Genomic DNA, 12483 nt, shown 5'->3' on the forward strand with positions numbered 1-12483 from the left:
TCGCGGTCAACATGCTTATCGGTAATGACCTTGACATTTCTAAATCTAATTCACAGGATGTATTTTTTTCATATTTTTCTCGATGAAAACCTAATCAACTCGAGATAGTGACAGTCGAAGTGAAACTGACTGGTTCTGTCGGTGTTTGTTGTGCTGTTATCTTTCTCTTCTCTTCACGATTAATTGGAAAACGCTGTTGATTCCGCGACTAATGCGTAATAGGTTTAAATTTCGTTCCCGTCGAGACTTCTCGCAACTCAAACCGGGATGGCGGATCAAAATATATGCGATTTAACACACAAGAAAGGATCGACGACGACAGAAACTTAATGTTGATTTCACTTCCCCCCGGCCTGTATTAATCAAACGCGCCATGATCCAGTTTAAAAAGTTGTCAGTTTATTTTTACTTTTATAACATGCTTTACTGAACAATAGTCCAATGCATTCCCTAAAAATATTCAACCTTCTGGCCTATCAATGGTTGACAGACAGCAGCAAGAAAGATAAACACTAGAATATAAGCGCTGAGCTAAAAATTTGATTGTTTCAGACATTTAAAAAATGTCGATAGTCCAAGGTACAAATCAGAATCTATAAATCTAGATATTTAAAACTGAACACGATCATATCTCTTAACTATGAAACAGTGAGCAGAATAGAACTATTCATTGATAGATCGTGTTTTCTGCATTGATTGTTTTGCAGATGCGTGAAATGGCTAATGGTTTCGGATCTCAAAATCGTTTACCATTATGAGCAGTTTTGGAGGCCACTGCGACTCTTGTCGACGGTAACATAATCGAAATCCGAAACACTGCGAATAAGATACTTATGAAGCATTTGGATGACCTTGTACTGAGTTTCCAGCATTTGAACGAAGATGATTCGTTCCCGAGACGTCTGGAAGATTGCGAGCGTGTGCCGATTTAAAGGAGATGAATGAAGTTTAATCTGCTTTTAGGTTTTTAACCGGCAGCCGATGGCGAGTTGTTCAATGAATCTTAATTAATCAAACGAATCTTACATTAAACTCTCAATCATTAATCGGGTTGAACACTATCGATTAGTGACTGACTATACGCGAGACATATAATGTGTTATCACCTACTTATCTCAAAACTGAAAACCAAAATTGCTAGATTTCAAATAAGATGTATATCTAGATTTTTATTTCGCAATCGAACTACATTTTCAAGAACAAAGGATTCTGCCGGAGTTCTTAAGACAACCACGGGGTTCTTTATGAAATTTTAAGGTTTCTCGGCAATATGGAATGTAGATTGGGATTCTTCAAACTTTTGAGGATTCATTACATAGAACCATAAACTATTACGATTGCCAAGTTATGAATCTGGTCGGTGTGGATTTGACGTTACTATACGGCACATAAAAATGTTATCGAAAATCTGAACTTGTCGAATAGGACTCGATTTGAGCTTAAATTGAATTAAAGATTCGATCAACTTAATTGATAATGTCTTGAAAGATGATATTGACGAAGATTTAAAGATTTTAGGGACGTTATTTCAGAGCCCGGAGAAAATCTGCTGGTTTCTAAATCGATGTAGATACGGCAACAAAAATATAGACATGACGCTTGTTGCAAGGTTTCATTTTTCGAGCAATTCGATGAAGATTTTCTATCCGGAATTGGGTGCAGCAAATGACTGAAAGTGTGTAGAGTTATAGTGTTCAAATAATCTCTGTAGCGCATATAGCCCTTGACGACAGAACAAAATAGATCTCGATAGTGGAATGTTTGCATCGCAGATGACTAGATTCACACACTGATCACGTTGTTATTTTCCAGCAGAGAATAACTCGTATAATTACAGAGATAATAGCGGAAAAAGATATCATCATGGGTTACGACGAAAAATGTCCTTCACCTTCTATAGCTGAGGATAGTTGAGGAGGAGCCGTGTTAACTGGGTGTCGAATCAGTAAACGATCACCAAAACTTGTAGTATCATCAAAAGACAAATAGTTCTTTTAGGTTAACTGATCTTATTAGAAATTACAAGCTTTTGCTCATAGTAGCTTCATCTAGTAAAAAAAAATAACAGTCAGAAATAAGCACTATTTGTCTTAAAGTTTACAAGCTAAGAAATGCTATATTTCATTTGACGCCTAAGAAAAACGTTGTAGACGATCGAAACAGTAAAAATAATGAAACTATCCCGCAAAGTATGATCTTCAAAGTCTACCGTTTGTTGCAGACATGAAATACGATGTTCGCTTTTCAGTTAGTGTTCGAGGTATTTTGCCGAGAACACAACGCTTCAGACAAGACATCAACTTCATCTCTGTTTTTCCGTCATATTTTTCAGGATCAATATCAAATATCGGAGGACAAGCGGATTGTAGCGACGCCGCGCAGGTTTATAAAAACATCGTAGGAGTCGTGGCTGCTGCTTCCAGCGTGACGTCAATACAAGTAGCTAATTTACTCAAATTATTCCACATACCTCAGGTAAATAATCGTTGACGTTATTTGTTTCAGCTCTAATCAAATCAAATCGAATAGAATTTGAATGAATTAAATCGACTTCAAATGAATTGATTCAGATTGAATCAAATTTTAGATAAAACTTAATTATTCTTAAAAATAGAAAATGTCTTGTGGAATGAATAGCCTATTGCGTGTTATTTGGTATGATTTAGTCATTACGATCTAACTAATCTAATTCAAGCTACAAGAACTACATATAGTAATGTAGTGTCTAGCAAAGATGTCCCATCAGCGCCTGATCTAGGGAAATTGGAAGGCGGGGTCTAAACGAAAAGAAAGGACATTCCTCGGGTAAAGCAGCCACGCCTAAGGCCACAAGCGGAGTTTTATCATCGGGGTTTGATATCGTTGACGCATTTCACCGGAAAGAATACAATTTCTAAGGGTTTGAGTGTCGGGTTTAACAATCTAGGGCAAACTCGGTGTTTGAAATTGGATGTTATATCAAAATGCTTATCGAATAAGTTATATTATAAGCTGACTGCTATAATATGAAGAGAATCCCTAACGAAAAACAAAGCCAGAAATGTTTTCCTGAGTGAAGATGGCTATTTAAATATAGTCGAAACGTCGAATTAACTATACAAGCTCTGGAAAACATTTTGGAAATTCTTTTTTCTCGTTATTATTGTGGGATTCCTTTACATTATCGTCACAACACGGATACAGTGTGGTGATACGATTTATCATTACAGCTTCATTCATTTTTCGATTCGATTTTTCTCTCCGACAATTGCGATCAACTCACAATCTCTGAGAGGAGTGTTACATTGTACAAACACTGAGACGTATATCATCTGGAGTAACACACACGCTGTGCGATAATTACTATCGTCACTATTGCATCATTTTTCGTTGTCAGTAAGTGACGCTAACTCGAAAATCGAATTTCGCTATCTCTTCTCGCTAATGGTATTTCAATGTCGACTTATAGATAGGAAAAAGTATATTACGCATTGCTCTGTCGAAATAACGACGGACAGGGAACGGTCTAATCGGCTTCTCTCCACCACCAGCGAGCGAGACATTCGTCGATAAAATAGCAGGTTAACGAGTATATAATGGCTGAATTTTTTGTCCAGTGACTCCGACGCCAGGAATGAGCAATCCAACTAACGGTTGTCATGATGGCTAAGCTAAAGCTCGCCTGCAAAATCTAACTGATTCATTGATCCAAAATTGTCTCTGATATCCGATTCTTTCTCGGACTATACGGGGTCACGGGGTCATTTGCACAGTGGCGTATGTCCAGAAGTGGTCTTAAATCTTAAGACTGGTCTTTTTGGCCATCATCTAGGCCTACAAAACAACTTAACGATAATCATGTAGAGAGCCTACGAAATATCATATTACAATCTACATTCGGAATCAACAATTTGGTGCGAACGTCTGAAAATGGCCATTTCGGACAGGAAATTACAGAAGTGTTTCGTGCCGGAGAAATACCGACAGAACAAGTAAGAACGCTTAATGTCCCCGAGATCCTGCAGCTAAATTACTGACCAGAAAACTGTTAAGGAACGATCTAACATTTTGCCGCGGGATACATTTTATATCAAGCCATGTGTAAACGGGGTATCACGTTTGTCTTGGCGCACTACTTTAGTCTTCCTTCCGGCGACCCGAGGCTGTTTCCACGTGACCCGAGAGGATGTTTGCCCTCTGTGTCATCGAGCGCGCAGATATTAAGTCGCTTGTTCCCCCCGTAATTGTTTGCTCACGAAATGGAGAAACTATTGACACGAATACCGACTACTAATCGACCATAATATCATCCGCTCCACCCGAAATAATAAAAAGAAAATCGCTGAGCGTGCTCGGCCTTGAACCGGACAAGTATCCTCGTCACCGAAAACGGGATTCAGTCCAACAGTTTATCAGTGTGAAAATGTGGCTTTTGCTTAATAATCGTTGAATGAACCAACGTGCAACATTGGACAGAGAACCAGATAGAACCCTTATTCACTAAATCCCGAAACGCAATTTCGAAATATGTATAAATCTCCTCATTACTAATCCCTCAAATCCTTTGGAAATACTGCAAAAAAAAATATTTCATGTCTCAATGTTTCTAGATTAAGTTATGTATTCCTGATTGACTCAATGTAATGTACCAAATGTCATGGAACTATTATACTTTCAATTTTAAATGTTTTGTCATGTAACTTGTCGGTATGAATGGCGTATGAATGTGAGTGAATGTGAGAGTGTGGGCGACTGGGCCCTTCAGGTGATAAGTTTATCTTAACTTCACCAGTCGTCCAGCGTCTTAAGTTATTATTATTTTGTATCTATTCCTGCTACTTCATATTGTAATTTAAATCGCGAATAAAACATACATACATACTAAAATCCTCGCAAAGATTTTTCCGACAAACTCGCCAAAATTTACACGCAATATCCGCGTGAGCTAAAGGGCACCTTCAAACTCGCATTTTCAAGCAAATCACATCAAATTTCATAATTAGGGTTTTCTGACTTTCGTCGAAAACCCTCTTGAAATTCTGTTGATTATTATTATTATATATTTTCCGCCGATTTCGTCAAATAAAATTCATCTTCATTCAGATTCGGCAACTGACAGCTTCGAAACGAAATGTATAAATTGATACTGTAATAACGGTCTCTCTGAACCAACAGATTGTCTGAATGTACTTTCCATCCTATTTGAAACTTAAAATTACTTATTAGGTTACTGTAAATAAAGAATTGAATTGAATTGTTAGACAACAAGCACCGGCGAAATAACAGTTTGTGACGTCATTTAGTAAGTAAATAAAGGAGGGCTCCGAGAATTTCCAAATCACGGGGACTTTACTGGGGTTAGACTATTCAACCAAAAAGAGGATTGCTCCGATAATATCCAAATCATCTTATTATATTTTTTCCATCGAATACCCGGTAATTAATTTTTCCTTTCGATCACATGCATCCAGAAAACCCGTTATCGCTGCTTTGCTATATTTAGATTTATTGATTAATATTTATCAAGGCGTCGAATTATTATTTGAAGAATGGTACCGTACAAACCTTTACTGGGGGCTAACTTGGATTCATTATTAGTGAATGCCGATTTAGTCGCGTACGTTCAATGGACTGAATTTAGAAGTGAAATAGGGTTACACCTAGGCCAACTCCTAAAATCAACCGAGCCACGTTCACAAACCCCCAACAGGCCGAATTCATAGTGACTGATGCCTGAACTGTATCCAAGTTGCACAAGTGTTAGCGAATCAGAATCACCCAAAATCAATGTTATAGTTTATTGCTTTGTTTGCGAGATGCTCATCCGTGTTGTTTCGAAATTCGGCTAAACGATCATAAATCAAAGCCACGCTACAACGGAGACGCTTAATACCACTATTCACTTCACAGTCTGCACTGTATATATAGCGGTAGATCCTGGGATTCGACGGTTGGTGATACACGGGGGCGTCGGCTGAAACCCGCGGGTAATCTACAGCGAGCACTCTAACCGACCAAATAGACATCATTCCGACTGCATGAAATCGTCTGACGGCGGCGCGTGTCTCATCCCGAAAAATGATTGATGGCGAATCAAGATTACTGTAATCACCGATTTGTTACTTTCGACTCGCCGTCCACACGTTCCTTATTCGGTTAAACTTTAAAGAATGAATTCGATCGAAAAATCCGGCACAATCAGCAAAGCTCCCAGGGTCAATCGAGTTCTTAAATGTTTTTCGGTGTCTAGGGTTTAGGTCTAGACACACGAAGAAAACGATATGTCGTCTTGCAGCGCAGCCTTGGATTCATAGATTTAGTAAAACAGATACATCATTTCACTTAAGGAAAGTTCAGATTGCACCAGATAGCGTGACGAGCACTCAGCCATGCGTTGTGAATATTCTTTCATTTTCAATGAACTTTGAACTGAAGTTTTAGGCTCTCGAATCACAGGACACACCAGATATTCAATGAATTAATCTTCCTCTCAGATGTCGGTATAGTTTTCATGATTAATTAATCAATTTAAGAGAGGTTCATTCGGTTTTAATCGAAATGTTGAAGAAATCGAACGCGGAAGACCGAATAACTACTAGCGACCCTGGTGGATCCTCACCTGTCATAAGTGAATTCCTCGATTGCCACAGAAGGTCGTAGGTTCCCCATCGTTGAAGATGATTATGACTTTGTTTTTGTCGATGGTTAATGAATTTTTTCATCAGCTTTGTGCCGCTAAACTTCAGATTAACTGTCTGTATTCGTCCATGTCGAGCTTAGCTAATAAAAGCAACAGTCGTTCGTTTGTTCAAGTTCTTTTAATACCTGCCTAGACAGATTGTTTCGAAAATTAAAGCTGCTTGATCAAGTCTTTATAATTTCAGTATTAATCGTTGTCTGGGGATTCATAAGCCGGAGCTAAAAACACGGCGCGAAGCATCCTGATTATCCGTTTTCAGTTCAAGCATTTCGGCGATCTAAAAGCCCGCCGTGAATAAACGAAACGAATGTAGTAGTTAAACAGTCTTTGAATATACGTTCCAGCAACTGTAAAATGCTTTATTCATAATCATATACAATTAACTAAATATAACACAATATTGATATCGTTATCATAACTGATTATCAATTATGATTATCTTGATAATTATTATTATCTTCATCATTCTCATTTCTTTATTGTTAATATCATCACTGTCATCATCATTTTTGTTAATAACGTTTCTAAGGGCAATAGACCTCCACCTAGACCTTCTAGAAAAGGAGCTGCATTAAGAAATATGATCAGTGGTTAGTGAAGCCGAGGAGGTGCGAGTGAAGTGAATCCCTGATGAAGTCAATGACGAAGCCCATGGATTTATATCATAGCTCGTCATTCCTAACATCGTCGATCTGACGCAGTTTATGAAAGCCAATAAAAATTACGGCTATCATTAATCAACGCACATCAAGTGTTTGATTGTGTTTGCTCAATGATTTGTAACATTTTCTGTCTAATCGTCCGGCTTGCTCGATAGTGCAGGGCGCCTGGGAGTAAGTGCATCGTGGATATAGCTATATCGAACGATGGTTCGAAAAAGTGTATACGGGACCAAGCTCATCCGCTATCGAGGCAGGGATTCGAACCTGATGATATCGCAGACTGCCACGGCTGAATCTAGCGATGCCATCGGGTTCGATTCAAATTCGTGCCGAGAGAGAGGATGGACCAATTTGGATGCGTAAGTTATAAACTAGAGCTTGCAAAAATCATCACATCACGTGAACGTGAAAAGCTGCAAAAATAGTCGTAAAAACCGTCTGCATTAATGAGCCGAGATGAAACGATCTCATGAAAAACGATGATTTTCTGAGCGTTACATGAGAGAGGGTCCAAAGGGTTAGAATTTATCGGCAATATATCCCACTCAAAGCAATTACAAGGTATCGCCTGCGATAGTAATTTTTGAAAAGCAGAAAGTGAAGGCAGTCGTTTGGAAAATGCGAAGAAAGTTTTGGAAACTTGGGAAAAAAATCTAGAAACTGACGTTTTTGGATGACGGCTTCTACTCATCTTCGAAGATTTATTCGAAATGAATGATAACTCACCGATATCATTGACTATCGTGCAGACAATTCATCGAAATTTCAGTAGCGCCGGAATTAAGTTAATCGTGAGATTGCGATGATCTCTGCGTTAATAGATTCGCGGAAATTGATAGCTGCCAATTTTGATCGCAATATCAATATCGAAATGACTTCTCCGGGAGCAGGTCGTGTGTGGGATGGAACGGTTTATACGAAACGTCGAAATGAAAGACAAAGAACGCAATAAGATGACATAGATAACATATACCATGTAAGCTTACACGAAAATTCAAAACCCACAATATTGATGAAATTATGACTATAAATAATTATTGTGTTGTTTTTTTTTCATAAACGTAAAGGACTTTTAGTCTATAGTCTACAGGTCACACGGATAGATTCTGGGTCAAATTGGCCAACACAAAAACCCGATTCAAATGTGGCGCGTGCTTAACTAGAGAGCGTGGCACCCTAGCACACCTCGATTGCCGCGGTACCGTCGTGTCGGGTGTCCACAGGAATCTTACCCTACGATCGAGTCATCAAAACTGTCTTCAGACTGAAGGGAAATAACTCTCCTTCATATCATCAACAACCCCTACTGTTAGATTGCTTGTTTAATTTTGTAAGAATGTAATCAGTTGGGTAGATTGAATACCTAGCGCGAGCACCTGCCCGTTTATTAGTCGCCGGAATACCACAGAGCGTAACGCGGCGTCTAAATCCAATGACGAACGTTCCTTTGTAGCGGGGAAATCACTAATACGTTTCCATTCGACGACAATTGCTTACGAAAAGTCACGTTTCCTGGTCGGCAACTCTTTATCGGTCGCGCGGGTCCCTTAACAAATCAAACCCGCGGAGAATCGATTGATAAGCAATAAAGTTTGTCGACGGTTTGGTAATCGTGGAAATGAGCTCGCAGCGGGGTTCATTCGACGGTGCATCTTTCCTGTCAGTGGCGCGCGCGGCGCTTATCGACTCAACCCACGGCTCTTTAATGGGCTTGTTATTTGTTATAATACTCAACATTCGGTGGTTTATCGCACGGAATAATTTGATATTAATGGCAATTTTCAGCAGAACGCGCGTTCTCGTGTCGAGAATAACTTCTGCTTGACTTTCACCGCCCGTACATCGTTTTATTTTTCTTCCATTATCGCTCGTTTATATTTCTTCAACGAAACTGAAATCCACATCATTGTGGCAGTCGTCTCCTTCCCATCGATTTGGCCATCGATTTTATCAAAGTTTTCATTTCGTTCGATCGTTTCAGGTTAGTTTTTTCTCGACGAGTGCAGAGTTGAGCAGTATCGAGAGGTATCCGTACTTTATGAGAACAATTCCGTCCGATGATTCGCAGGCTCGAGCGATGGTGAAATTGGTGAAACTATTCGGCTGGACGTACGTGTCGTTACTGTACGAGGAATCCAGCTACGGCGTCAAGGTACGTGGTCACACATTTTAGGCCCGATCGATAAACACGATAAAAATGATTGTCACAGGTACCCCGAACAGATACGACTTCTCTAACGCAGTTGTACAGTCAAGACTAAGATAAAATACCATCTTAGATCTATAGCCAATCTAACGGCGTAAAAGCTGTCTTAAAATTTGAGATCACTATTGGACTCAAGTCGCGACTGTGGAACTGAGTCCAGAGATGTATGATTGACAGATACTGTGCTAAAATACTCCTAAGAAGAAAGGCAAGTCGAGGATTTTTACAAATAATGTAGAAAACCCGCTCCCAAGCCGTTCCATCAGACTTGGGGTAATAAGACATAATTACTCAGATATGGCGTAGGTTCGTGGCTTGTTTGATCGGACTCTGAACCTCCACGTATAAACGCGGTAATTTCATAAGAGACGGTTTTTGTGGACGGCATCGCTAAACCCACCCTCCCCGGCAGGGATTCGAACCTGATGGCATCGAGATTGCCACGGCACGAAACCCTGCCATAATCGACCGTGTGCGCAGATACATGCGCAGTTCAGATGATGTGATTTTTAGCCAATCAGAAATCCCGTTTTATTTTAGCCCGGGTTTTCCCATTTATAGTTCTTCCTTGAAATTTGCCTCAACGATTATACAACGAGCAATCTGATTGGTGCCGCAAGTTTCGTTCGGAAAGCTGCGCATGTACCTGCGCACCCGGTCTACTGATGCAGGGGTTCGTGCCGTGGCTGAGTGTAGCGATGCCATCAGGTTCGAGTCCCTGCAGAGGGAGGATGCGCTAAACCGAGTGCATTGTGACTATTTTTCCTGATCAACAGGCTATAACGCAATAACTATACGTATAAGAATAATTGCAGGGGATACAAACGGTGGAAGAACATCTGAAGAGTAACGGTGTATGCGTAGCGGTCAGAGATGTATTGATTAAAGACTCAGGTGTGGCCGGGAAAGGAAGATACGATAAAACAGTAAAAAGTCTCCTAGAAAAACGTGCTAGAGGTAATGTATGCGTCAATACCCACTCATTCGCGGTCACTGATGATTGGTCTTTGAAGAACCCTCAAAGAACCATTTTGTTCTAAGAGTGTATAACTGGTAACGTCTATTAATTCCATAAGCTTGGAATCCTTGTGTGATGGTCGACCAGGGTAGGGTTTTGTATCGTGATAGAATCTCATGATGCCATTAGATTCAAATCCCGCATGCTGGGGAAGGCTTCATTGAGGCCGCAGTTTTGACGGATCGACGGCAGCTGCGGATGCCACTTCCCTACTTGAAAAGCGTTCGGTAAATTACACTTTGATCACGCGTTTGATATTCACTTCGACATCAAACGCGCAAAAAAATACATCCGTCGTGCCACACCGTGTCATAACGACAGCAGAAAAAAAAATTGTCGAGCCGATCGCGTTCTGATGATAACTTCACTGCAACTGGTAAAAAACTGTCAAGCATTTCGACTTTCGTTTTATCTTTCGGCATCGATTAAAAGCTTTGCATTCACTATGAACGTGAACAATTACAATGAAAAAAGCCGCTAATGGGTTTTCGTCTGCCCGTCTGCGTAATTTTGTCACAAATGCTGTAATCCGTATCCTGTATTGGAAGGTAAATCACATTATGATATCAATAGGGAACCGTAACATCAGCTATCCCGCGAGATGGCGTGACGAGCATTCAGTCTTGGAAACACTTTTTGGCAGAACGCGTAAAAATTTAGGCTGCTCCAATTTGAAGTTCGTTATTTTCAAAATAGATTTTAAATCCATCGCGATTATTAGCACTGATTCCTCGTGGAATTGAAAATGTTTCCTGCCCAGTATAAACCGTAGTTTCACGGTGTTTTCCCTCGTGAGAAGAACATTTTCATATCGAATGACATCAGAATCTAAAAACAAGAAAAAACATTCAAACATCGGCTGAATTCACAAATAGACGCAAAAAATGATTCGGTTCTGTTGACTGTGTTTTCGCGCTCTGTTTCTAGACGACTACGCGATATACCCGCGGGCTATAAACTCACCGAGTTCATACAGGTTTTCGAAAGTTGCCGATTTCACGCCATTCTCTCTCTTTCTCTCATTTCAGGTGTCATCGTCTTCGGATCAGACCAGGAGGTCGGTCAACTGATGCAAGCGATAAGAAGAAACAACGCCAGCGGCCAATTTTCATGGATCGGCTCGGATGGCTGGGGAGCACGGGAGTTGGCTTATAAAGGCAACGAGTACGCTGTGAGTATCAAATTACCAATCAAAATGTCAGGAAATCTTGAAAACTATCTCACTGTGAGACACAGGAATAAGAAAAACATTTATTTAAAGTCTCGGGTCTCCGAATATGCTATGTCGAACGGCAAATTGCCACCATTTCTAAGAAAACCAGTTATGATCATTCGAAAATGGGAATAGAATATCGAATTTATTGGAGAATTCATCTTAGAAATATGGAGACGTTTTCTTGGGTGGTCACGTTACGATTTGAGGTTCAGTGCCGCCACTCCTAATGACTCTTAGTTCTAATGTATCTTGAGACGGAGATCTGTAAATTACCCGTCTGACAGTGCGCAGCAGACGATTACCCATAATGCATTTCCCGACGGCGGATGAAAATTACGGTTTGTAAAAAAAAAAACACGTTGCGTCACGTAAAAGACAAGACGGTTTGACAAGATACGGCGTTGTTTTATAAATAGATGTCTGTCATGCTTTACGCAAGGTCACACTCGAACGACATGAATGAATGGATGATTTCATAAATTTATGAATAGATATGACATAAAAGATGACATGTTATTATGACGATAGAGGTGAGATTGTGAGAAAATGTAAAAATTCCAAATGTTAAAATTTCGATGTAACATAGCGAAAAAACGGCACAATATAGAAATGACCAGAAATGTATAACCAATGTCTACGAACGATTCCTTTTTTAGAATCAGAATTAGAGTTTCCAAACTTCGAACGGAATAGTAACTGATT

General features: G+C 39.9%; 1 protein-coding gene across 1 annotated transcript in view; it reads left to right on the forward strand.

The window, feature by feature from the left end:
• Positions 1–12483, forward strand: part of LOC141908210 (metabotropic glutamate receptor 2-like) — a 76243-nt gene that overhangs the window by 53486 nt on the left and 10274 nt on the right. Inside the window, exons 2-5 of the mRNA XM_074798128.1 lie at positions 2333–2475; positions 9323–9493; positions 10363–10504; positions 11594–11736. Coding sequence (XP_074654229.1) covers positions 2333–2475; positions 9323–9493; positions 10363–10504; positions 11594–11736 — 599 coding nt within the window. The remainder of the gene's footprint in view (positions 1–2332; positions 2476–9322; positions 9494–10362; positions 10505–11593; positions 11737–12483) is intronic.

The sequence above is a fragment of the Tubulanus polymorphus genome, chromosome 7, assembly GCF_964204645.1.
Source record: "Tubulanus polymorphus chromosome 7, tnTubPoly1.2, whole genome shotgun sequence".
NCBI classification, from domain to species: Eukaryota; Metazoa; Nemertea; class Palaeonemertea; order Tubulaniformes; family Tubulanidae; genus Tubulanus; species Tubulanus polymorphus.